The 25,999-nt window shown below is 45.6% G+C and overlaps 1 protein-coding gene across 1 annotated transcript; it reads left to right on the top strand.

Annotated features, from left to right (window-relative positions):
- LOC135516164 (zinc finger protein 219-like) lies at positions 1-24,638 on the top strand. Its single transcript, XM_064940248.1, is given in 9 exon segments — positions 1-154; positions 11,525-11,609; positions 11,959-13,470; positions 16,648-16,807; positions 16,810-17,508; positions 17,907-18,053; positions 20,104-20,541; positions 20,544-20,991; positions 21,155-24,638. Coding segments are annotated over 7 exon segments (3,798 nt in total). The 5' UTR covers positions 1-154; positions 11,525-11,609; positions 11,959-11,961; the 3' UTR covers positions 21,552-24,638.
- Positions 24,639-25,999: the final 1,361 nt, after the last annotated feature.

Below are 25,999 nucleotides of genomic sequence, written 5' to 3'. Positions count from 1 at the left end.
AGGAGAACAGGGTGAGCTAAGGGAGGGGGAAAACGGCGTATGCTTGTATACAACAACCCCTGATTTCCATTTTTTCCCCAACTCGTAATGTATTTAATTCAAGTGAAACGTAATCATGACGTGTCCTGTCATTAATCCGCCCGCCGCCTCTCCCGTAAGTACATAGAGTCTTACTTTCATCATAAATATCTAGTTAATTTACCATATATACTATCCATACGTTTACATGTGCACTTTTATATAGGGTGGTATGGAACTGCGGTTGTGTAGCACTATAGTAAAACCTCTCCAAAATTGTTGTATTTGTCGCGTTTGTTGTTGTCTCCATGAACAACAAATATCTGACGACGACTTTTTCTTTTTGCAAATCCGTGTAATCACCCTATAGTTGCAGTGATTGAAGCGCATTGTAGCTCCATTTTATCTCGCCTTTTAAAAACATTTTTTTTTTTACACACATTACAGTTTTTATGTTTCAAGTTTTATTAGTCGGTATGTAGGCTACGGGATACACATGGTATACACCGTCCAACGAAATGTGTTTGTATTGTGAGTGGATTGTTGAGAGTGATTGGCGGGTTGCACTCTAGTGTGTGGCGTGTGTGTGTGCTGCATGTATGTTCCCATGCACTCTTCGGCACTTTACTGTGTGTCATGTATGAAGCCGGTGTTGTATGTGCGCGCGTGGCCGACCGTCTGCATGCGTTAGCCCTATACGGTGACATGACAAAAGTGAGAACGGATTCTATATCATGATGGATTAGTTTCAGTTATAATTTGGGGCCTAAAATGTACTACTTGAATTGTCGGATAACATATGCCTACACCGTAAAAATTGTTTGTAAATTGAATTACGTTATGCTATTTGAAGTGCACTAAAAGTCAACTAAAGTGAACGCACAAGTAGGCTAACCTATAAACTAACACAAAGTTCTGTATTAAATGTATTGCTATAGCCTAAGGAATACAATCATTGGCTACTGCAGAAGATATGGCAATTGCATTCATCCATGCATAGGCCTACACATCGGGTTTAATTCACAACATTAAAACATATATCGTAGCTTTTGACAAAAATAAGTTGCAAATTTGATCAATCGCTATGTTCTTTGATTTCCGTTTTATTTTTTGGGTCAACTACATGTTCGAGTGTGATTTACAAAGCTGCAACGCAAGAACATTCTAGGTAGAGACGATAAGCCAGGATAATTATTTTGTTGGAGACGCATTACGTATGACACATTGTTTTTAAGATGACCAATTTAACCAGATGTAGCCTAAATAGGTAGCCTAATCTATTCGTCCAGGCTACACCTATCCAGCTGTAGGCCTATCCAACGGTTTTTAAAACCATAGTCCTCCCACTATGCTACTACTATATTTACTACGACTATTACAAGGCTACTACTATTACAACCGGTAAACTTGTCCTAGCGTCACCTCTTACGAGTGCAAGCTTCACTGTAGCCATAGGCTACCTCTTTCCTTTGGGCTACAGTGATTTCGCAAGAAAGTAGCAAGTGTGTTGCGTGCAACATCTCATTCTGAAAATACAAGTTGTTTCCCGGCGGTTGATATAAGTTATAGGGTTGTTTTCTGTAGCCTACGTGTGCTGGATAAAATGTGATCATGTTTGATTTAGTTTGAGGGGGATGGATGGGGAGATTGGCAGCGAAATTCAAGATGAAATCCATGATGGCACTTTTCTCGTCCTCCGATTTCTCCCCGCAACACTCATGTCTTTTCCCCTCCCTTTCAGTCTTTTGTTATAGAAAATTTAGGAACAAAATGGATGGAGCATGGGGGAGCGATATACATGACACACAGAGAGTAGGCAACGACCGTGACTCGTCAACGGCTTTGAGATTAAACAATCGTGTTACTATGTTCACTTAGGGGATTTAATAATATTTCAACAGCTAAAGAGCAGCTGCGAAAATGACTAATCTAATCTCGTTTTTTTGGACGTTATGTAGACTAGGCGTCCGCGCATTGTTTGTTGATAGTTATTTATTTCATTAATGTGGCTGTTTAATTGAGATGGCCGCGAGAGAGAAGGCAGGGGAAAGAGCGACTGAAAATGGTTGCACGTTATTGACGCACATCATAAGGGAGAGCAGGAAATTCCTCTCCAGATAACAGGCAGACGTGTCATCTGTGGTGACCGGAGAAGAGCGAGACTCCCGTCGCTGTGTTTCAAACCCCATAGCGACAGAACATGTTTTAGACATGTTTAAATGTCCAGTTTTCATAGGCCTACTACATACCATAGTTTGATTCAACACTTTAGATGTGTCCACAGGAAATCAATGTAATGTGATAAGTGTACAGCCTTCCTTTTCTTTTTCTGACATTTTCAGCTTGCAGTCTAGTTTGGGATGTCCCACCTGAAGCAAACAGTCCAACTTTAACTAGATACACTCTAGCTCCCTAAAAGGTATCTTATTATTTAATATTTAAACACTTTTCAATAAGTGCCGTCATTTGAGGGACAGAGTGTGTCATCTTTAGATGCTGTTAAAAATCAAGATAGAGCGTTGGGCTTGGATCCAGTGGGAAGAATCCATGATTTTTATGATAATTTATGTTTCCTGTCTCTTACTGTCTTGTACCCTACCTCCTCAGAACAACACTTGAGGGATGCAACATCCAGGTGCTCTCTCTCTTTCTCTCTCTCTCTCTCTCTCTCTCTCTCTCTCTCTCTCTCTCTCTCTCTCTCTCTCCTCTCTCTCTCTCTCTCTCTCTCTCTCTCTTTCACACACACTCAAGGAGCATTCCAATCAAGCCACTGATTGATTTAATTGGGTCATTAAGGCTCTGTGGGATAGATAGATAGATAGATAGAAAGATAGATAGATAGATAGATAGATAGATAGATAGATAGATAGATAGATAGATAGATAGATAGATAGATAGAAAGATAGATAGATAGATAGATAGATAGACAGACAGACAGACAGACAGACAGACAGACAGACAGACAGACACCTGCTCAGTGAGGGTGCATGGTGACATGTAAAGACTGCTTCTTTGCCTGAGTTTGGCTCGAAAATGTTTCTGCAGCGTAGTATAAACCCATACTAGTAGACCTGTACCAGCAATCACTCCTAGCCCTTCAGCAAGTTTAGAGTAGCATATCCCATTCACATTTTCAGCTCTCAAAACATTCAATGCTGTTGTAGCATACAAAGAAACCTTACTAGGGCAAGTTCTCCTCTTAGAGTTAGACCTTTAATGGTTGAATTAACATATTGTAGATAGTCGTATATAACAATGTGTACTTACATTGTCATTACACTGTAATTAAGGTAATCAGACCGGTAACCTCTGATCCAACAAGATTAGATAGGTGAAAGCAAAGGCTGTATCACATAACTAGAGTTAGTGTGATGAGGCCAATTATAAACTGGGTGGTTTGAGCCCTGAATGCTGATTGGCTAACAGCCATGATATATCAGACCGTATACCACGGGTATGACAAACATTTGTTTTTACTGCTCTAATTACATTAGTAACCAGTTTATAATAGCAATAAGGCACCTTGGGTGTTTGTGGTATATGGCCAATATACCACACCCTCTCGTGCCTTATTGCTTAAGTATACTATGGATGCATCCCAAATGTCACCCTTTCCCCTATATGGAGCACTACTTTAAGCAGTGTGTTAAATAGGGATTAGGGTACCATTTGGGACTCACCCTATAAGTCAAATTACATTTTATTTGTCACAAACGCCGAATACAGCAGGTGTAGCGTTTCACCTTACAGTGAAATGCTTACTTACAAGCCCTTAACCAACAATGCAGTTTTAAGAAAAGTAAGAGATAAGAATAATACATGATTAAAGAGCAGCAGTAAATAACAATAGCGGGGATATATACAAGGGGAACCGGCGCAGAGTCAATGTGCGGGGGCACCGGTGTCGAGGTAATTGAGGTAATATGTACATGTAGGTAGAGTTATTACAGTGACTACGCATAGATAATCACAGAGAGTTCCGGCGGAGGTAGAAGTCTGGGTAGCCATTTGATTAGCTGTTCGGGAGTCTTATGGCTTGGGGGTAGAAGCTATTTAGAAGCCTCTTAGACCTAGACTTGGCGCTCTAGTACAGTGCGGAAGCAGAGAGAACACTCTATGACGAGGGTGGCTGGAGTCTTTGACAATTTTTAGGACCCTCCTCTGACACTGCCTGGTATAGAGGTCTTGGATGGCAGGAAGCTTGGCCCCGGTGATGTACTGGGCCGTACGCACTACCCTCTGTAGTGCCTTGCGGTCGGAGGCCATACCAGGTGGTGATGCAACCCATCAGGATGCTCTCAGTGGTGCTGCTATAAAACCTTTTTGAGGATCTGAGGACCCATGCCAACACTTTTCAGTCTCTTGGGGGGGAATAGGTTTTGTCGTGCCCTCTTAACGACTGTCTTGGTGTGCTTGGACCATGTTAGTTTGTTGGTGATGTGGACGTCAAGGAACTTGAAGCTCTCAACCTGCTCCACAACAGCCCCGTCGATGAGAATGGGTGCATGCTCAGTCCTCCTTTTCCTGTAGTCCACAATCATCTCCTTTGTCTTGTTCACCTTGAGGAAGGTTGTTGTCCTTGCACCACACGGTCAGGTCTCTGACATCCTCCTATCGTGTCGGTGATCAGGGCTACCACTGTTGTGTCATCAGCAAACTTAACGATGGTGTTGGAGTCGTGCCTGGCCATGAGTGAACAGGGAGTACAGGGGGGACTGAGCACGCACCCCTTGAGGTGCCCCCGTGTTGAGGATCAGTGGCGGATGTGTTGTTACCTACCCTTACCACCTGGGGGCGGCCCGTCAGGAAGTTCAGGATCCAATTGCAGAGGGAGGTGTTTAGTCCCGGGGTCTTTAGCTTAGTGATGAGCTTTGAGGGCACTATGGTGTTGAACGCTGAACTGTAGTCAATGAATAGCGTTCTCACATAGGTGTTCCTTTTGTCCAGGTGTGAAAGGGCAGTGTGGAGTGCAATAGAGATTGCATCATCGGTGGATCTGTTGGAGATGTATGCAAATTGGAGTGGGTCTACTGTTTCTGGGATAATGGTGTTGGTGTGAGCCATGACCAGCCTTTCAAAGCATTTCATGGCTACAGACGTGAGTGCTACGGGTCGGTAGTCATTTAGGCAGGTTACCGTAGTGTTCTTGGGCACAGGGACTATGGTGGTCTGCTTGAAACATGTTAGTATTACAGACTCAGACAGGGAGAGTTTGAAAATGTCAGTGAAGGCACTTGCTAGCTGGTCAGCGCATGCTCGGAGTACACGTCCTTGTAATCCGTCTGGTCCTGTGGCCTTGTAAATGTTGACCTGTTTTAAGGTCTTACTCACATCGGCTGCAGGGAGTGTAATCACACAGTCGTCCGGAACAGCTGATGCTCTCATGCATGCTGCATTGTTGCTTGCCTCAAAGCAAGCATAGAAGTTATTCAGAAAGTCTGGTATGCTTGTGTCACTGGGTAGCTCTCGGCTGTGCTTCCCTTTGTAGTTTGTAATAGTTTGCAGGCTCTGCCACATCCGAGACGCGTCAGAGCCGATGTAGTACGATTCGATCTTAGTCCTGTATTGACGCTTTGCCTGTTTGATGGTTCGTCGAGTATAGCGGGATTTCTAATAAGCTTCTGGGTTAGAGTCCCGCAGAGAGCAGCAGCTCTACCCTTTATCTCAGTGCGAATGTTGCCTGTAATCCATGGCTTCTGGTTGGGGTATGTACGTGCAGTCACTGTGGGGGACGACATCCTCGATGCACTTATTGATGAAGCCAGTCACTGATGTGGTGCACCCCTCAATGCCTTCAGAAGAATCCTGGAACATATTCCAGTCTGTGCTAGCGAAACAGTCCTGTTGTTTAGCATCTGCTTCATCTGACCACTTTTTTATAGACCGAGTCACTGGTGCTTCCTGCTCTAATTTTGTGTTTGTGAGCAGGAATCAGGAAGATAGAATTATGGTCAGATTTGCCAAATGGAGGGTGAGGGAGAGCTTTGTACACGTCTCTGTGTGTGGAGTAAAGGTGGTCTACAATTTTCTTCTCCCTCTGGTTGCACATTTAAAATGCTGATAGAAATGAGGTAAAACTGAGTCAGTGTATGTTGACCGTTATAAGGATCATAACTTACTGTTAGCTAGGGGCTGTAAGCTAGGGGTCAGCTTGCTGCTTGACCACTCAGTCTCCTAGCCAACATCAATATTCATGATGTTATGGAATCTGTCTGGTCCAGACCAGTAGGGCTCAAACTACCAGTTGATGTAGCTAAAAGTCACTCACACAAATGTTACAGAAGGTGTAACACTTGTTACACATAGAAGTCGTAATGAGGACAAGTTGGAGCTTAGATTGGCCTAATTGCTCTAGTTTTATAAAGTGTTATGTCCTTATAGAGTTGGGATCTACATATTTGGAAGTTTGATTGAGGGACTCATCCATGGAATGCGTCTGCTAAGACGATCTGACCTCTTTAATGCACGGTCGCATAAAAATCGGGTTAATGCATTACACTTCCAGTTCACGTTCATAGCCTACATATTAATTCTGCATAGTCTTATGCCCCTCCACATACTTCTCTTCATCTGGATGATAACTATAAAGAGGAGAGGAGGCAAGAACGGGGTCGTGTCCAGTAGACAGAAACGTTTTCTTCTATTGCATAAAGTTTAGCAACAGTGTGCCCAACTAAACATTGCCAGCTGAAGGAAAAACAGAGAGAGGAGGAAAGAAAGCGGTGAAGTGAGGCCAAAGGTCAAGAATCAGGACACAGCGAGGGAGAGAAGTCAGACAATCCACCCTCCATTCAGAGAAGCCAAAGAACAAAAAAAAGAGCAGTAATGAAAAAGTGCAAGCCAGATAAAGTGAGGGGAGCGAGGGAGGGAAAGAAGAGAGAGGGGGTTCAGGGAAAGGTGAAAGCCCGGAAATGAATCCCGTCTGTGGGGAAGTTTTGCCGCGTGACCACGGTGATAAAAACTACAGCAGGCCCTGAGTTACTGTACCACACAGAGAGAAAAAAACACACACACACTTTCCCTCACACAGGCCCTCACTCACACATACACACACTTAAACACACACGTAAGCCATCAGACACACAAACGCACTAACACCCACATAAACACACATAGGCTCGATCACACACACACACATTTGAACACACTGGCCTTCACATGTGTACAGTATTTGCAGCACACACACTAATAACAAGACACATAAACTGTAGACACGCACACACTGACAAAAACAGGTACACAAACTCACACACTTAAGGAAACACCCCCAGATCCTACATACAGTTGAAGTCGGAAGTCTACATACACCTTAGCCAGGTACATTTAAACTCAGTTTTACACAATTCCTGACATTGAATCCTAGTAAAAATGCCCTGTCTTAGGTCAGTTAGGATCACCACTTTATTTTAAGAATGTGAAATGTCAGAATAATAGTAGAGAGAATGATTTATTTCAACTTTTATTTCTTTCATCACATTCCCAGTGGATCAGAAGTTTACATACACTCAATTAGTATTTGGTAGCATTGCCTTTAAATTGTTTAACTTGGGTCAAACATTTCGGGTAGCCTTCCACAAGTTTCCCACAATAAGTTGGGTGAATTTTGGCCCATTCCTCCTGACAGAGCTGGTTGTAACTGAGTCAGGTTTGTAGGCCTTCTTGCTCACACGCGCTTTTTCAGTTCTGCCCACACATTTTCTATAGGATTGAGGTCAGGGCTTTGTGATGGCCACTCCAATACCTTGACTTTGTTGTCCTTAAGCCATTTTGCCACAACTTTGGAAGTATGCTTGGGGTCATTTTCCATTTGGAAGACCCATTTGCGACCAAGCTTTAACTTCTTGACTGATGTCTTGAGATGTTGCTTCAATATATCCACATAATTTTCATCCCTCATGATGCCATCTATTTTGTGAAGTGCACTAATCCCTCCTGCAGCAAAGCACCCCCACAACATGATTCTGCAATCGCCATGCTTCACAGTTGGGATAGTGTTCTTCGGCTTGCAAGCCTCCCCCTTTTTCCTCCAAACATAAGATGGTCATTATGGCCAAACAGTTCTATTTTTGTTTCACCAGAGGACATTTCTCCAAAAAGTACGATCTTTGTCCCCATGTGTAGTTGCAAACCGTAGTCTGTCTTTTTTATGGGGGTTTTGGAGCAGTGACTTTTTCCTTGCTGAGTGGCTTTCAGGTTATGTCGATATAGGCCTCGTTTTACTGTGGATATAGATAATTGTGTACCTGTTTCCTCCAGCATCTTCACAAGGTCCTTTGCTCTTGTTTTGGGATTGATTTGCACTTTTCGCACCAAAGTACTTTCATCTTTAGGAGACAGAACACATCTCCTTCCTAAGTCGTATGATGGCTGTGTCGTCCCATGGTGTTTATACTTGCGTACTATTGTTTGTACAGATGAACGTGGTACCTTCAGGCGTTTGGAAATTGCTCCCAAGGATGAACCAGACTTGTGGAGGTCTACAATTTTTTTTCTGAGGTCTTGTCTGATTTCTTTTGATTTTCCCATGATGTCAAGCAATGAGGCACTGAGTTTGAAGGTACATCGGCAAGTACACCTCCAATTGATTCAAATGATGTCAATTAGCCTATCAGAAGCTTCTAAAGCAATGACATAATTTTCTGGAATTTTCTAAGCTGTTTAAGGGCACAGTCAACTTAGTGTATGTAAACTTCTGACTCACTGGAATTGTGATACAGTAAATTATAAGTGAAATAATCTGTCTGTAAACATTTTTTGGTAAAGTGGCTTGTGTCATGCACAAAGTAGATGTCCTAACCGACTTGTAAAAACTATAGTTTGTTAACAAGACATTTGTGGAGTGGTTTTAAAAATGAGTTTTAATGACTCCAACCTAAGTGTATGTAAACTTCCGACTTCAACTGTATGTATGAATGGCAGTGTATGCAATACAGCACACATTGTCGACTACTCTGCTGTAACGAGTACCTAAGGGCCATAACAAATTAGACGAAAGCGCTCCTATGACCCCCATCACACATCTGTCCATAGATATCCTGATTCTCAGCAGCTGCCTTCAGTTAACATTATGATGAGCCTTTACACAATATCTTTGATGCATTAGGATCCACACCCTACGATCTTAATTTGATCACTGTTTTTGTTCCGAAGTGTTTTCCTGCACAGCATGAAATGCAAACTTGTAGTATAGTCAAGGTAAAAAAGTATTCTAAAGTTTGTTTTCTCTACTTTAAAATGTCAGACATGATTTGCCCTAACGAAAAATGTGTAAACCCCTTCAAAAAATGTCCATTCATCATTATCCACATATTAATTCACATTATTTACTTGATGTAGCAATTTGGCTCAAATTAAGATCCTCCATCTGTATGAAGAATCATAACCACCGTGTACTGACTTGCTTGAACTGTGTCCTGCTCAAAACCACAAATATAGTTACGTTTGTACATTCTTTGTACACTGAGATCTAAAGTCGAACAAATACACATGCTCTGTACCGCACACACTGTACCTACACACGTTCGTAGTGACATGAACACGTGACATGATCTATACCAACTTCCACATAGAGTATATGGCCCAAACACCTGTCAATATGTACAGCGAAAAGAATTTGTATGTGTGCGAGCGCGTGTGTGCGATGGTAATGGAAAACACAAGAGTCATTTTAAGCGCTCAGAAGTCTTGGTTAAATCAGCCATAGGCGTCAGTTAGTGCACACTTTATTACAGCTCCGTTGGGGGAATGTGATCAAGCACACGTTCGTCATCTGAATCAAATGAATTGTAGCTGTGTTGAAATCGACATGTACTACTTGTTTGTGTTGGTTGATCACACCATGTACCTCTCTCTCTCTCTCTCTCTCTCTCTCTCTCTCTGTCTCTCTCTCCCCCTTTGTCTAGCACCTTATCTCCTCTCTCCATCTATCCACATTTGGAGAAGCTTTATTGGTATGACAAGGCTGGTTGGGCACAGTGGCCGCTGTCACGGCAGAACAATGCAGTGGTGACGCTGATATTAATATGATAATGCCATCACATCAGACGATACTAACACACACACACACACACACACACACACACCGCACACACACACTGTCCACCGCCTCGCTACCACCATGAATACCTACCTACAACAAAACCCCAGTTCACAATCAGCCTTTTTTTTCATATTAGAAAATGCAAATCACATCACCATCGGATCTTTTCATTCGGCTATGTTTATTTCGCTGTCTCTCTCATTCTCTTCTGCCTCCCACCTCTCTGTCTTTCCCCCCCCCCCATTTCTCTCTCTTTCACTGTCTCTCTTCTTTTTCTCCTTTCTCTCCTCGCCATGTTGGCAGGCCCCAATCTACCAGCTGATATCAGCATTCCCTGGCACTGTGCCAACTGGCTCCAACGCAGGAGAGAAAGAAAGAGGGAGCGAGAGAATGAAAGAAAATTAGTGAATAATTGAGGGAGGAGGGAGAGAGAGAGAATGAGAGAGAAAGAGAGGGGGATGGGAGGAGTATGGAATCAGGGAGGGAGGGAGTGCGAGAAAGAAATAGAGACGGGAGAAGAAGGAACAATAACGGTGGATTAAGAAGGAGAGAGGGAAGAGAGGGAGGAGAAGGAAGAGAGCGAGTTAGGGGATATATGATTGATATTGTGTGATATCCCTGCTAGTCATGGTGGAGCTAAAATGTCAACTGGATACATGAGAATGTCTTTGTGATTCTGGCGCACTGACACACACAAACACGAACAGTCATACTGTCTATATGAACACACAGATGTAGGCTACTAGTGTTTGGCCATAATGATGATGATCGTGTGTTTGTGATGTTTTTTCTCGGCTCTATCACTACAGTTGTGGGTGGAAAACATGTCTGAAATATATTTAGTGTCTGTTCTTGTATTACATGAATAAGTTCAAATGCGGTAGGTGTGTTGTTTGTGTGGCTGTATGTGTTCTGTCTGTGTGTGTGTGTGTGGTTGGTTGTGTTTCTTTAGGCTCGGATGTGTGTGTGTGTATGTCCATTCCTGATGAAGCTGCTGCTGTATGTGTTCACAGGAAGGGTGTGTGGGGAAGTCAAAACATCTCGCGCCCATCCTGTTTGGGACAGTCCATGTCCTGTGGTGCCCTTAGCTCACACACACACTGACACACATGTACGGACATGCACGTACCAACACACACACATGGACGTGCACGCGCACACACACACACACACACACACATATGTCATATACAGACATCAAACATATGGTTAAGTACACAATGTATCTTGCAACATCAAACAGGTGACCACCTGTTACACATTGAAGCACACACACCTGCAGGCAGGCAAGCGGACAGACAGACAGACAGGCAGGCAGGCAGGCAGACAGACAGACGCAGGCAGGCAGGCAGGACATTATGTTATTTTTGGTGTAATGGGATATGCAGCAGGGTGAGTTGCAATATGTTTGGTTTAAAATCTTTTTTAAACATATGTTTGAACATATTGAATGTATGTGTTCCCCAGAGGACTAAAGGAGGTGGCCATCAAAGCAGTGTGTCCCCCGTCTGCCAAGGAACTGAAACATGGAATAGCAGTAAACACACGACTGGTGAGGCCCCATACTAACTGTACACATAGTCAAGCATGGCATAGTTATACACACAGTACTGGTCAGTACTGCATCACCATACGTTTATCCTCAAATAGCCTACTGACCTGTTCTGACCTCAGTACACAGAACAGTGTTGAGTCGCCGCACTACTCCTTCATACTACTACATTTCCATTGAAATACGGATATATTCCTACCATAAACGGGTTCATCTCAATTGTCCGAAGTGTCTTCCTCCTGTACTATATCCATTCCCTTATCTCTCGTTATCTCTCTCTCTTTATCTCTCTCATTTTATCTCTCTCTTTCTCTCTCTCTCTCTCTAGTTTTCTCTCTCTCACACACAGAGAATGGATTCTCCTCCTGAATGTGTGTTGGCTCTTTCATGTGAGCTGCCCCAGTCACCCCCAACACTACCATCGCTGGACCACAGTCCCCAGGCCTCTCCTCACTCTACCTACCACCTCTCCCCTTTACACAGCCCCCTGGACCTGCCCCTAGCCCATAGCCCCTCAGCCCTCTCCCACACACCAGAACCCCTGTCGAACACCCTAGACACCACCCCCTACTTCCCCTTCTCCTCCTTCCCCCTCAACCACCACAATGAGGAAGAGGAGGAGGATGAAGAGGAGCTGTCAGCCCCTCCGTCCCCCACCCCGGCCGTGGCTCTCTTCCTGGGGGGTCTTCCGGAGGTGTGTAGCCCCTCTTCGGAGAGCTCTCCTCCGGTCACTCCGACATCATCGGCCCCTCTCCCCGGGTTCGGGGCCCTGGAGCTGGCCCTGTCCTCCGGGCAGCAGGGTGCCACCTGTAGTGATGAGCTAGACCTCCAGCTCTTCCATAAGGATGGGGGGAGTCTGTTAGGGTCTCTGCCTGGGAGGAAGGGTGTTTCTAGGGGAGCGGCCGGACTCAAGTTCCCCTGTCTGGTTTGCGGGAAGAGATTCCGCTTCCAGAGTATCTTGTCGCTCCACGCCCGCGCTCACAGTCTGGACCGCGACCGCCGCGCCTCAGCTCTGTACCGCAACACCGGCACCATGACCGGGAGCATCATTGGGACGGGGTCCACGCCGCATCTCAAAGCCCACCAGAACCACAACGACGTGGGACAGAACCACCACAGCCACCGCCAGAGTCCCCTGCTGTCTGTATCTCTAACCCAGGGACTGAGAGGGGAGGATGGGGATGGGGATGCTCTAGAGGAGGCTCTGCAGATGGATCACCAGACCCTCCAGCCGTTCCTAATGGATGACAGCACACCGCTGAGCCCTCCGCTGACCGAGGAGGTGCCCCTCTCCCTCACCTCCCCCTACTCCTCTTCCTGCGGCCTGGGTGGCACGGGTCCTGCCATCTTAGAAGAAGCCGCCCTGGCCACAGCGGCAGCGCCCGCATTCCGCTGCCACGCCTGCAAGGGTAAATTCCGCACGGCCTCGGAGCTGTCTCGTCACGTCCGCATCCTCCACAACCCGTACAAGTGCACCCTGTGCTCCTTCTCTGCCAGCCAGGAAGAACGCCTGGCCGCACACCTCCACGACAGCCACCCCTCCCTGTCTCTCTCCCCTCCGGTGGAACTCCCCGCCCTGCCCCCCTACACCCCCAGACACCCCCCCATCATAACCACCACCACTGCCGTCATCCCCACACCCATCCCAGACACTCTCGTTCCCACCCCCAACCCGACCCCCACCCTGGCCCCAGGGGCTCCGCCTCTGCCGGCCTTCCGCTGTGAGACGTGCGGCCAGCGCTTCACCCAGTCCTGGTTCCTGAAGGGCCACATGAGGAAGCACAAGGATTCTCTGGACCACAAATGTCAGGTGTGCGGCCGTGGCTTCAAGGAGCCTTGGTTCCTCAAGAACCACATGAAGGTAGGTAACCTAGTGTGTGTCACAGGAGATTGGTGGCACCTTCATTGGGGAGAACGGGCTCAGGGTAATGACTTGAGGGGAATCAGTGGAATGGTATCAAATACATCAAACACATGGTTTCCAGGTGCTTGATGCCATTCCATTTTCTCCGTTCCGGACATCATTATGAGCCGTCCTCCCCTCAGCAGCCTCCACTGGTATGTGTGTGTGTCTATGCTAGGGTCTATGTTAGGTTTGCTCATTTTGGGGAATATTCAGAGGTGGAAACTTTCCGTGGGAATTAACGGGAATATATGGGAATTAATGGGAATATATGCAAATTAATATTATTACCATTTAAATGTAGATGTTTTTTTGCATTGGATATATTTACCATATCATATGGAGACAGAAACATAAAACCTTTTACCTTATCATAAGTAAACATAATTGCAAATGATTGAATCCTTCCAATATATATATTTTTTACAAATGTAGTTATGAATTGAACTTTAATTAAATGAGTTGACTCTTCACATGGGATGATTTCACTGAACAACAAAAGAAAGGGAATATTGAATGATCCCCAATGACCCATCGCATCTCCCAAAAACGTTTTCGACATACATCTGTAAAATGATAGTCTAGAAACTAAAGCTTTGGTTGTCTTCATCTCAGACCTCCATGTCTTCTCACTGGAACGCCGCAATGTCCACCTCTTGAACACAAGACTCTGAGGCCTCATCTTCACTGTCACTTTGCAACCTTGTTGAGGATGGCTCATTGTCAGGCTCAAAAAGCCTCAAATTTGCCCAGATGGCCACCAATCTTTCAACCCTTGTATTGGTCAGCCTGTTGCATGCTTTGGTGTGTGTGTTCTCAAACAAGGACCAGTTGCACTCTGAGGCGGCTGATGTTGGTGGGATTTGGAGGATGATGGAGGCAACAGCGGAAAGAGACTCAGATCCACAAAGTCCCTTCCACCAGGTGGCTGATGAGATATGTTGGCACGACTGCCCTATTGCATCTCCATCCCAAAGCCTTGCTTGGAAGTGTACTGCCAAGAACCTTGCCCTCATCCATGCCAAGGTATCGAGACACGGTAGTGATGACACCATAGGCCTTGATGATCTCTGCACCAGACAGGATGCTCTTGCCAGCATACTTGGGGTCCAACATGTACGTTGCCGCATGTGTATGGGCTTCATGCAGAGGTATTCACACTTTTTTATGCATTTCAGAACTGCAGTTTCCTCTGCTTGGAGCGACAGTGAAGTGGGCAGGGAAGTACGGATTTCTTCTCTTACATCTGCAAGCAGAGTCTAAATATCAGACAGGATGGCATTGTCTCCCTCAATCCGTGCAATGGCTACTGCTATAGGTTTCAGGAGTTTCAGGCTGCTTACCCCTCTCTCCCAAAATACATCATCCAGGAGGATCCTCTTGATGGGGCTGTCCATATCGGCAGACTGTGATATGGCCATTTGTTGGAGAGACTCCTTCCCCTCCAGGAGACTGGAGGGTGTTGCTGGGCAGCTTCAATGTGGTGCTCTTATTCTTCTCACTCTGCTTGGTGAGGTAGATTGCTGCTATAACTTGATGACCCTTCACATACCTAACCATTTCATTGGCTCTCTTGTAGAGTGTATCCATTGTTTTCAGTGCCATGATGTCCTTGAGGAGCAGATTCAATGTATGAGCAGCACAGCCAATGGGTGTGATGTGAGGGTAGGACTCCTCCACTTTAGAACAAGCAGCCTTCAAGTTCACAGCATTGTCACCAGTGCAAATACCTTCTGTGGTCTAAGGTCATTGATGACTGCCTTCAGCTCATCTGCAGTGTAGAGACCAGTGTGTCTGTTGTCCCTTGTGTCTGTGCTCTTGTAGAATACTGGTTGAGGGGTTGAGATGATGTAGTTCATTATTCCTTTCCCCACAAACATTCGACCACCCATCAGAGATGATTGCAATTTTGTCTGCTTTCTCTATGATTTGCTTGACCTTCACTTGAATGCTGTTGAACTCAACATCCAGCAATTGAGTATGTGAAGTGTATGCTGGGCAAAGAGCATTCAGAAATCTCTTCCAATACACATTGCCTGTCAGCATCAGAGGTGAACCAGTTGCATACACAGTTTGAGCAAGACATTCATTAGCATTTCTCTGACTACGTTCCTCCATTGAGTCATAATTCCAGGAGGACCATGAGCTATTGCTATCGATAAGGTGTCTGATTCATCATTTTCACCTCGAATAGAAGTAGAGGGACTTTGTCAGGGGTTGCTTGTTGTGAGAGCTGAGGGAACTTTATGCACTTGGCCAGATGATTCTGCATCTTTGTTGAAATTCTTCACATATGATTTGGCACAGTATTTGCAAATTTACACAGCTTTTCCTTCTACATAAGCTGCAGTGAAATGTCTCCACACATCAGATAGTGCCCGTGGCATTTTCCTGTAAAGATGATTAAAAAAAGAGTTTAAAAAAACCCAAATACAATTCCATGTACAGATAAATAGTTAAGCAGTTAGATTAAACAACTCCTTTGTAAGATAAATCTTTTCAAATTAAACATGTATGCAAACAGGTGAATTAACACTAGTAGGCTCAAGCAAGCGAACACCCACATGGTAGCAAAAACTAACTAGCAGAAATTGTTAACAAGTTAGAAATTATTTAAACATACTTTGCTGTAGGCTACTATTTACTAGTTAACAAAAAAGTATGTATATCTTAGAAAATATATTCACCCCACCCAGTATTGTAATCAAAACTTACCAGAAAGCATGTAGTTCTTGTCTCAGACAGTGTAGTAGCGTGGACGCAATAGCATCTCATTAAGTGTGCAAAATCTTGAGAATCAGCTGGATGTGATGGAAGAATGCACTGTGCACTGGGTTGCGATTCCATTGAATTGGGGATAGTTTAACCAAAATATGCCACAAGACCTAGAATTGCCTTGTCTGTATCCCACAAAAAGGTTCACTGTTATAAGTTAACTGTTTTGATGAATTTAAACAAAATCCCCCAAATTCCCCGGGCTTAACTTCCCATGGAAAATGTCTGGGAAAATTCCGGAAATTTACCCGGAAAGTTTCCAACTCTTTGCAACCCTAGTCTATGCTATAATTGCATGTGTCAAACGATTGAAGACATTGGGCATTTATTATGCAAGTGACTTTATGACCTCTATTACAGGTGCACCTCAACAAGCTGGGCCTGAAGGCAGGTCTGGGGGGGCTGGGGGGGCTGGTGGCTCCTGTGGCCGGGGCTGAACATAGAGGCCCCAAAGGCTCGGTCACCAGCCAGGGCCTCAACGCTCTCTACTCCAGTCTCTTGCTGGCTCGTGGTGGAGGGGGAGAGGGGGACGATCAAGGGCTGAGCGGGACGGCGCCGGAGTCTCTAGTAAATCGGCCATCTTGGGCTACCTGGGGTTGCCCAGCGATGGCGGTGGCGGCGCCAGCTGCATGGAACGGCTGCAGGCCGTGGCTCAGGTGGCGGAGATGGGGAATGGGAGCGGAGGAGGAGGGGTGGGGGGAGGAGAGGCAGCGGCAGATGGAGGGGACCAGATAGCCATGTGGCAGCTGGTAGCCCGTAGCCTAGTAGCAGCTCAACAGGCCCAGCAAGCCCAGCAGGCTCAGAGGCAGAACCAGAGGACCCAGCACCTGCACCGAGCCCCATCCAGGAGCTCTGTGGTGGGGGAGGCTGAGCAGGTCAGGGCCTACCTTGGAGGTCTGGATCCCCGAGAGGAGCCTCCGTCCTCCGGAGCCCCATGGGAGTGCCCCGACTGTGGGAAGCTGTTCCGGAGCCTGCAGCAGGTGGTGGCGCACGCCCGCGTCCACGTCCAGCGGCCCCATAAGAACCACGGTCACCCCCCACGCTACGCCGGAGGAGGAGAGGAGGATGGAGGAGCGAGCCAGAGTGGGGGAGGACGAGGAGGAGGAGGAGGTGGGAGAGAAGGTAGTAGCGAGGGAAGACAGGAGTCCAAACTTCAAAGTGGACCTCAACATCAGTCAGCAGCCGGAGGAGGGTTCCACTCAGTGATGTCACAGTTCCAAGGTACAGTGACATGGCTTGACCTCCAAAACGTCCCCAACATGTCTCCCGTTTATTTGACATTTTCATTAGAGAGAATAAGGACACAAATAAAAAGCTTGTAGCAGAGTGGGAGAGTAGCAGAGTGGGAGAGTAGCGTCTAGCAATGCAATTAACTATCAATACCACTTTCTTATTCTCTTCCTCCCGTCTTCCCCTTCTTGCTCTCCCCCCTCTTTCTCTTTCCCCCTCTCTCTCCCTCCCCCTCTGTCTCTACTCCATCACCCTTTCTCTCACCCTCCCTCCCTTGTTCCCTCTCTTCCGGCTCTCCCTCCCTCTCTCTCCCTCGCACTCACCCTCTCCCCCTCTCTCTCTCTCTCTCTCTCTCTCTCTCTCTCGCTCAACCCTTCCTCTCTCTCCAGGAGAGAACGGTCTATCTGGGTCATCTTCAGGTTCGTCCGTGACTTCTAGGGAGCGTGTGCGAGGCACAGGGGTGAAAGACTGCCCCTATTGCGGTAAAGCTTTCCGCTCGTCCCATCACCTTAAAGTGCATCTGAGAGTTCACACAGGTGAGCCTGCCACTAGCCCCCAACCCCCAACACACCTAACAATGGCTGGATCCCAAATCGACCCCTAGACCCTAAATCCTACACCCTAGGGCTTATGACACTTATTCTGTGTCTATACAACCTAGGGCCAATGCACTCCTGTAGATCTGAGATGATTGATCAAATCGAGCTCACAGCCATGCAATCTCCATAGACAAACATTGGGCAGTAGAAGGGTCTTCCTGAAGAGCTCAGTGACATTCAGCGTGGCACCGTTATAGGATGCCACTTTCCAACAAGTCAGTTCGTCAAATTCTGCCCTGCCAGTTCTGCCCTGCTAGAGCTGCTCCGGTCAACTGTAAGTGCTGTTATTGTGAAGTGGAAACATCTGGGAGCAATAACGGATCAGCCACGTGGTAGGCAAGATCACAGAACAGACCACATAAAAATCGTCTGTCCTCGGTTGCAACACCTACTACCGTGTTCCAAACTGCCTCTGGAAGCAACGTCAGCACAAGAACTGGTCGCCGGGAGCTTCATGACATAGGTTTCCATGGCCAAGCAGCCGCACACAAGCCTAAGATCACCATGCGCAATGCCAAGCGTTGGCTGGAGTGGTGTAAAGCTCGCCGCCATTGGACTTTGGAGCAGTGGAAACACGTTCTCTGGAATGATTAATCACGCTTCACCATCAGGCAGTACGACGGACTAATCTGGGTTTGGCAGATGCCAGGAGAACACTACCTGCCCAAAACCATAGTGCCAACTGTAACGTTTGGTGGAGGAGGAATAATGGTCTGGAGCTGTTTTTCATGGTTTGGGCTAGACCCAATATTTCCAGTGAGGGGAAATATTAACGCTACAGCATACCATGACATTCTAGATTATTCTGTGTTTCCAACTTTTTTGCCACAATTTGGGGAAGGCCCTTTCCTTTTTTAGCATGACAATGCCCCCGTGCACAAAGCAAGGTCCATACAGAAATGTTTTGTCGAGATTGGTGTGGAAGACCTTGACTGGCCTGCACAGAGCCCTGACCTCAACCTCATCAAACACCTTTGGGATGAATTGGAACACCGACTTCGAGCCAGCACTAATCGCCCAACGTCAGTGCCCAACCTCACTTATGCCCTTGAGGCTGAATGGATGCAAGTCCCCTCAGCAATATTCCAACATCTAGTGGAAAGCCTTCCCTGAAGAGGGAAGGCTTTTATAGCAGCAAAGGGTGGACAAACTCCATATTAATGCCCATGAGTTTGGAATGAGATGTTCGACGAGCAGGTGTCCACATACTTTTGGTCATGTAGTGTGGCTTCATTTCACCTTCTGATCGGCTGTATGGAAATGTCGCCATATTGCTACTACCTGTCCAATAAGATCTCAGAGTGGCTAGGAAGTAGGGGCTAGAGGTCCATTTGGAATTCAGCAAATAATCACTAACAATACAATCTACTCTAGAACACTAAACCTTAACTACATGCACACTGACCACATTTACATGTGCCATTAAATTCATGTGTTCTCAAGTGTTTCTGAGTCCTAAATATGACCATCTCCTCTGTCTGTTGTAATTAATTAGGTGAATCATTATACTTAAGTAAATTGCTACTAGCAATAATCACTCTCAACACCTCCGAGGCTGATGGGGTTTTTAATCTAATGTCCTCCTTATCAAAGCCAATCAGGGTTTTAGATTGTGATGGGATACTGCCATCTGTGGTTTGTAATATGGTACTACAAGCTCATATAATGAACCCTATAGTTTCCCCTCTTTTATTCCATAGCAGAAATCCAGGAATCAAGGTCCATATAATTGTTGTTGTTTTTTTCTCTGTGGTCAGAAACAGACTAGGCGTAGGGCAGTTCAGGCGAATGCCAGATGGGCTGGTCCATATTTAGTCTAGTGGTCCTGTCTAAATTGTTTGTTTTTTGTGCAGAATTAGAACAATACAAATGCTTCTCTCCATGTATAGTATAGTATAGTATAGTATAGTATAGTGTAACATCTACTGACATTCCTCCATTATTATATGCCCTTGATAACCACAACTAGTTTATGTACCTCTTTCAGGGGAGAGACCGTATAAATGTCCCCACTGTGACTACGCGGGAACCCAGTCAGGCTCTCTAAAGTACCATCTCCAGAGGCACCACAGAGAACAGAGGAACGCCATGGGGGCCTCTTCATCCACCGCCTCCTCTCCCGGCCTCACTTCTGCCTCTCTGGGAGGTGGTGGAGGAGCTCCACGGGGGGAGGGAAGGGAGGGGATGGCCAAACAGCGCCGGCCCCAGAGCTTCACCCATGGCTCAGCTGCCAGAACCCCGGCAGAGACCGCATCCTCCAGGCACAACCAGCACCAGCCCTGGATCCTGGGCCTTCCTGAGCAGAGAGACAGGGACCATGGGAAGGCCATGGGAGGACTGAGGGAGGCAGATCTGGAGAGCCAGTACCGGTACCTATCCGGGGTGATGGGGGCGCTGTACCAGGGGGGGATGGAGGGAGGGTGGACGGGGAGTCCCCTACCTCCACCCCCACCCCACCCCCGCCAAAGGCGCCCAAAGTTTCCCGTCGCAAACCACTCACCACCAGCCGCATGGTGCCAGCTAACGGGAGGGAGAGGATGGGAGGGGGATCAGCTCGGGGCACCCAGGAGGGAGGCTTGTTGTCCCAGCCCCTGGATCTCTCCCGCCGCCCCTCCCCTGGGCTCGGAGGTCTGGAGGAGGATGGAGTACCGGGAGGGGGTGGTGGAGGAGGAGGAGCAGGGGTAACCCTTAACCAGTGCCTGTTCTGTCCCTTCCGTACCTGCTCAGCCGAGCTGATGGCCATGCACCTCCAGGTCAACCACACTAGCAAGTCCAGGCGTAAGAGGGGGGCCCACAACCCCAGCTCCCTGGGGGAACACGGGCCCCAGAGGCCACCCCAACCCCGGGCTGACCCAGACCCCCTAGCCCTGTGGAGGTAAGAGATGCGTGTTTACATTTTATATTTACATATTCATAATTTAGCAGACGTTCTTTCCCAGAGCAACTTATAGTTAGTGCATTCAACTAAGTTTAGTAGGAAAAAAAACAAAACATATTACAGTCATTGCAAGTAGACTGATGTCCCTATCCTATCCTAGGTACCTGAGCGAGAGTGAAGATAGGGCCCCCCTCGAGGAATGGGCCTCATCCAGGGTGGAGAGGGAGAGAGGGATGGAGAATGGCCTCACCACAGAGGAAGTGGACCTAGAGGGCAGCTACAACATCCACCACCCCCTGCAGGCTTCTAACCAGGCCTCCACCACACCCAGGAACACAAGGAGTGGCCTCGCTGACCTGGGGCAGGAAGGCAAGCTGGAGGAGGATGGGGAAGAGGAGGAAGAAGAGGAGGAAGGAGAAGAGGAGGATTTGGAAAGGGAGAGCAGTAGTCCAGGGGATTCCCCTACAGAGCATGGGATGAGGATGTCTCTCTCCATGTCAACTGCCCTCGGCTCTGACCGTCTTTCACGAGAGGAGGAAGCAGTGATGGGAGACTAAACGGGAACAACATCATCCTGCAGAGAGATGGGAAGAGGGAGTTCAACTAGACAGTGCAGAAGTTTAGGAGTCAAATGTTGGGGGTCATTATATCACTTCCTTGTTCTCTTACATACAGCAGTTCAGGGTCATTGACATGGTAAGTCCGCTGATAAGTATAACTAAGGACCACGGACTGAGATGCACCTCCATTGAGAGGGTTGTGTAAACATCATCTCTCCTAAGGAAAAAAATCATACATTTTTCTCTCGCCTTTTAATATTTACATCCCGGGAGTTCAGTGCAGTCCTCTTGATTTTCTCAACCAACCACAACCCCCCTTGTACATACAGACAGTGCAGTGTGAATCCTTTCTCTTCAGGACTTTTGAGGCCTTGAGTTCTATATTCCAGAGTTTCCTGTTTTCCATTCCATCTCCTACCAAGAGGGCTAATTGTGATGATTTGCTCGAGATCGTCCTCTGGCTGCTGTTAAGTCTTAACATTACTATGTGAGAACAAATAAACTGTAACATTCTACCATTCCGGAGAACACAAAAATGATTTTATCAGACCTTATACTTCATGTTTTGAGAATAATACTACTTCTATGAGTAACGTTGTTGATTAGTTATACTTTAGCAGAACAAGTGTCAAAAGAAGCCAAACTTCATCCCAACTGCCATTTAGATAAGATACCACTTCTTGTCACGTTGACATTTCAATTTCATATTACGGTCTATTCAAGAGCACTGATTCGATAACCGTGGTTCAACCACAACCATTCAAGCCGTAAACTCAAACTAAGCTATCCAGCTGTCTATAACAAATAACACCACAGGAGCAACTTTTTACCAGATGACGATGGCAATGATTAGGGATAAGGTAACCCCTGACCCTGATATCACTGCCTCTCATTGGTCGGATTGCTGTTCCGAGGTCACCATGGGAACAGTTTGTCATTTCCTGTTTTCCCCTCAGTTTAGTGCCTGTCTATGTTTGGAATGTCGTCAAGGGAGTTCTACAGTATAGCCCTCTGTTTCTGGGCTCTTATAGGACAATGATATCTGAGAATACAGTATAAAGCTAAAGTATATATGTAAAAAATTGGTTCTAGGCTATTGTGAATAGAAATCTGTAGTGTTAAACAAACAGCTGGTGTGGATCTTTCTCTTTTCACAAGAGACCGGTAGCATCTCTATGTGGATTCTGTGGAAAAAATGATAAAGCACTTAGTTGATGAAGATGAAACATTAAGAAATATCCATATAAATGAAAAGAGGTCAAGGTGAAAGGTCAATAAGTGAAAAGGGAGGTTAAAGGTCAGAGGTCAGGATTTACAGCAGAAATACCAGCGTGTTCAGAGTCAGACGTGGGCTAACGGTTATTTCTACATTGTCGTGGTGGCCAACGGACCATTAAACAAACAGAAACTAAGCAAAAGTCTGTTTTGGGGGACACAGGACAGACAGACAGACAGACAGACAGACAGACGGACAGTGCATCCTGAACACAATCAGCTGGCACGTCTGGTCAGGTGACCAAGACTCCACGCCCGTGTCACACTCTTTCCTTCCATTCCTTTTATGAGGAAAATAACAGAAAAACAAGGGGAAGGAAAAATTTATGAGAGAAAATGGTGAGTTCCCTCACAGAGCAGAGGACTCAAGAAAGCAAACTGTTGTAGTCTTGGGGTATGCCGTCTTTTAGATGACTAGATTTCTGTCTTTCTTTCTTTTAAGTGAAGAAGAACGGGAAAAAAGAGTAAGCATTAAAAACATTAACAAATCCATAGATACATCCCAGTAGAATATGTGTAGCTTTTGTAAAGACAAGAAGATAAGAAAAAAGGAAAAAATAACTTTCTATGTTTATTTTCATTTCAAGAAGAGAAGCTTACAGAGAAGGTTATGAATATACAGTAGGTAATGATTTTTAAAAAACTATAAGGCTTGTTGTTGTGAGGAAAAGACTAGTCGGAATGTCATGTCTATAAAGAGCACTGTGCAAGGTTTATAATTTTCCAAAGTTGTTGTTTTTATTTTGACTATCGATAGACCAAACTTTTTTTTTTAAAGAAAATGTAAGGTGTCACTTTCTGTTGGAGTGTAAAGCTGCAGTTCCAATCCACTCGCCAATCAATCAATCAATCAATCAATCAAGCATTCAATCAATCTATAATCCAATCAAAATATTAACATTGTATTATTAAGTGCTTGGATGAGACTCAAGTTTACATCACAATATATCAAAATATTCATCTCTGCCAAATTTTGATTGATCAAGTTGTACTATAGCCACGGTATTGGTTTAGCGCATCATACTACACACATGTTCTGCACACAGTGAACAAGCAAATATTTTATCATAAAAACAATTAAATAAACTACTTACGATTGTAAACGTCACTAAATTCTTTGATTGGATAAGTCTTGCCTTCTCGCCCTCCTAACCCCATTGGTTGACAGCGAGAGTTTGGGATTGGAACCTCACCCCATTGGTTGTAGGCGAGAGTTTGGGATTGGAACCTAACCCCATTAGTTGTAGGCGAGAGTTTGGGATTGGAACCTAACCCCATTGGTTGACAGCAAGAGTTTGGGATTGGAACCTAACCCCATTAGTTGTAGGCGAGAGTTTGGGATTGGAACCTAACCCCATTGGTTGTAGGCGAGAGTTTGGGATTGGAACCACAGCCTTACTTTTGTTTTATGTGCATTATGTGTTTTACTTCTATCCTTATTAGAGCACCTTATATGAGTTTAGCAGTTCCCTAAGTGGTGTTTTCTTAAAGACTTAGGTTGCACCCGTAATGACACCCTATTCCCTATATGGTTCACTACTTTTGACCAGGACCATTCCCATATAGGCCCTGGTCAAAAGTAGTGCTATGTGCCCTGGTCAAAAGTAGTGCTATGTGCCCTGGTCAAACGTAGTGCTATGTGCCCTGGTCAAACGTAGTGCTATGTGCCCTGGTCAAACGTAGTGCTATGGGCCCTGGTCAAACGTAGTGCTATGGGCCCTGGTCAAACGTAGTGCTATGTACCCTGGTCAAACGTAGTGCTATGGGCCCTGGTCAAAAGTAGTGCTATGTACCCTGGTCAAACGTAGTGCTATGCCCTGGTCGTAGTGCTAACCCTGGTCAAACGTAGTGCTATGGGCCCTGGTCAAACGTAGTGCTATGTACCCTGGTCAAACGTAGTGCTATGTACCCTGGTCAAACGTAGTGCTATGGGCCCTGGTCAAAAGTAGTGCACTATTTAGGGAATTGGGTGCCCTTTGGGACAATAACCTGTAGTGTCAATGCCACCGTGCCTTCTGTGTCAAGCACTTCCTGGAGTTGGTATTTTGTAAGCTCACCAAAAGCACTTAGCCCACATCTCTCTTTCCCCTAGTATATCACCTATTTATTCACCTCATTCTTCTTGACTTATTTTATCCTCTCCTTGTCTGTCACTCCAACTTCGCAGGGGCCAAGTGGGTTGTTGCCTTATTTGAACAATTTCTTACCATCAGACATAATATCACTTGGAGGTACTATTGCTAGCATCGCTAGTAGCCTCCAGTGTAGGAAACAAGGTTGATTTCAGCTAACCCGTGGCAAACCAAAGCCAAAGTTTAATGGATAAATCTTAGAATTAGGTGCCAAAACCTGTCCATGGGGACACTAAACGTTAAATTAAGATAATATAATTCAATGGTATTATCAAGATATTATATTGTCATTCTCTCTATCCTTTTAATGTATGTGTACATCTCTCTTTTCTTCTTTCTCAACATCCCTAACCTCTCTCTCTTCTTCCTTTCTTCCATAACCTCTCTCTCTCTCTTCCGTAACCTCTCTCTCTCTCTCTCTCTGGCACCATTAGAAGGTGATGATGTGTACTATCTGGTATTGAGGCCTTTTATTCTTAGATTTGTATTTTCAATTTGTGTGATGTTCGTACGTTCGTTCATTCGATGCCCGATGAGATGGAGTAACGCTATTCTTCTTCTTTTTAAAATTATTATTATTGTTTTGGCATTATTAAGGAGAAGAAGAGGAAAAAAATAATAAGAAAAAAAATGTCTTGTTGAATGTTGTACAGATAGCACTAGAGATGTGTTTTTAATAAGAGAGCGCAAACCCAAGCTCTAGTCCCGCCCACTCCTCCCTCCCATTGGCAGATAGGACAAGTGACTTGCCAAGGATAGTACAAGTGACCCGCCAATCATTTAAATGAACTGCCCTCCAACTGACAAACATGTTCGATCCAGTGAATGTAAACTACATCATGATTTTAAATTACCCACAGAATATGTCATAATGTGAAAATGTGAATGTCCCAGACAGTCAATGGTTAATCTGAAATATTTCCTAAATTGGTTCTTGCAAGGAATCTCTCTGAAATATGCTGGAAATCTTTTAACCGGTGCCTAACTATATTATTGGCCCATAATTTCCTAGTTTCACATGCATTTTGAAGTGCAGAT

This window comes from Oncorhynchus masou, chromosome 27, assembly GCF_036934945.1.
Source record: "Oncorhynchus masou masou isolate Uvic2021 chromosome 27, UVic_Omas_1.1, whole genome shotgun sequence".
Taxonomy (NCBI): Eukaryota; Metazoa; Chordata; class Actinopteri; order Salmoniformes; family Salmonidae; genus Oncorhynchus; species Oncorhynchus masou.
The sequence above is the reverse complement of the archived record's forward strand: the minus strand, read 5'-3'. Positions and strand labels throughout refer to the sequence as shown.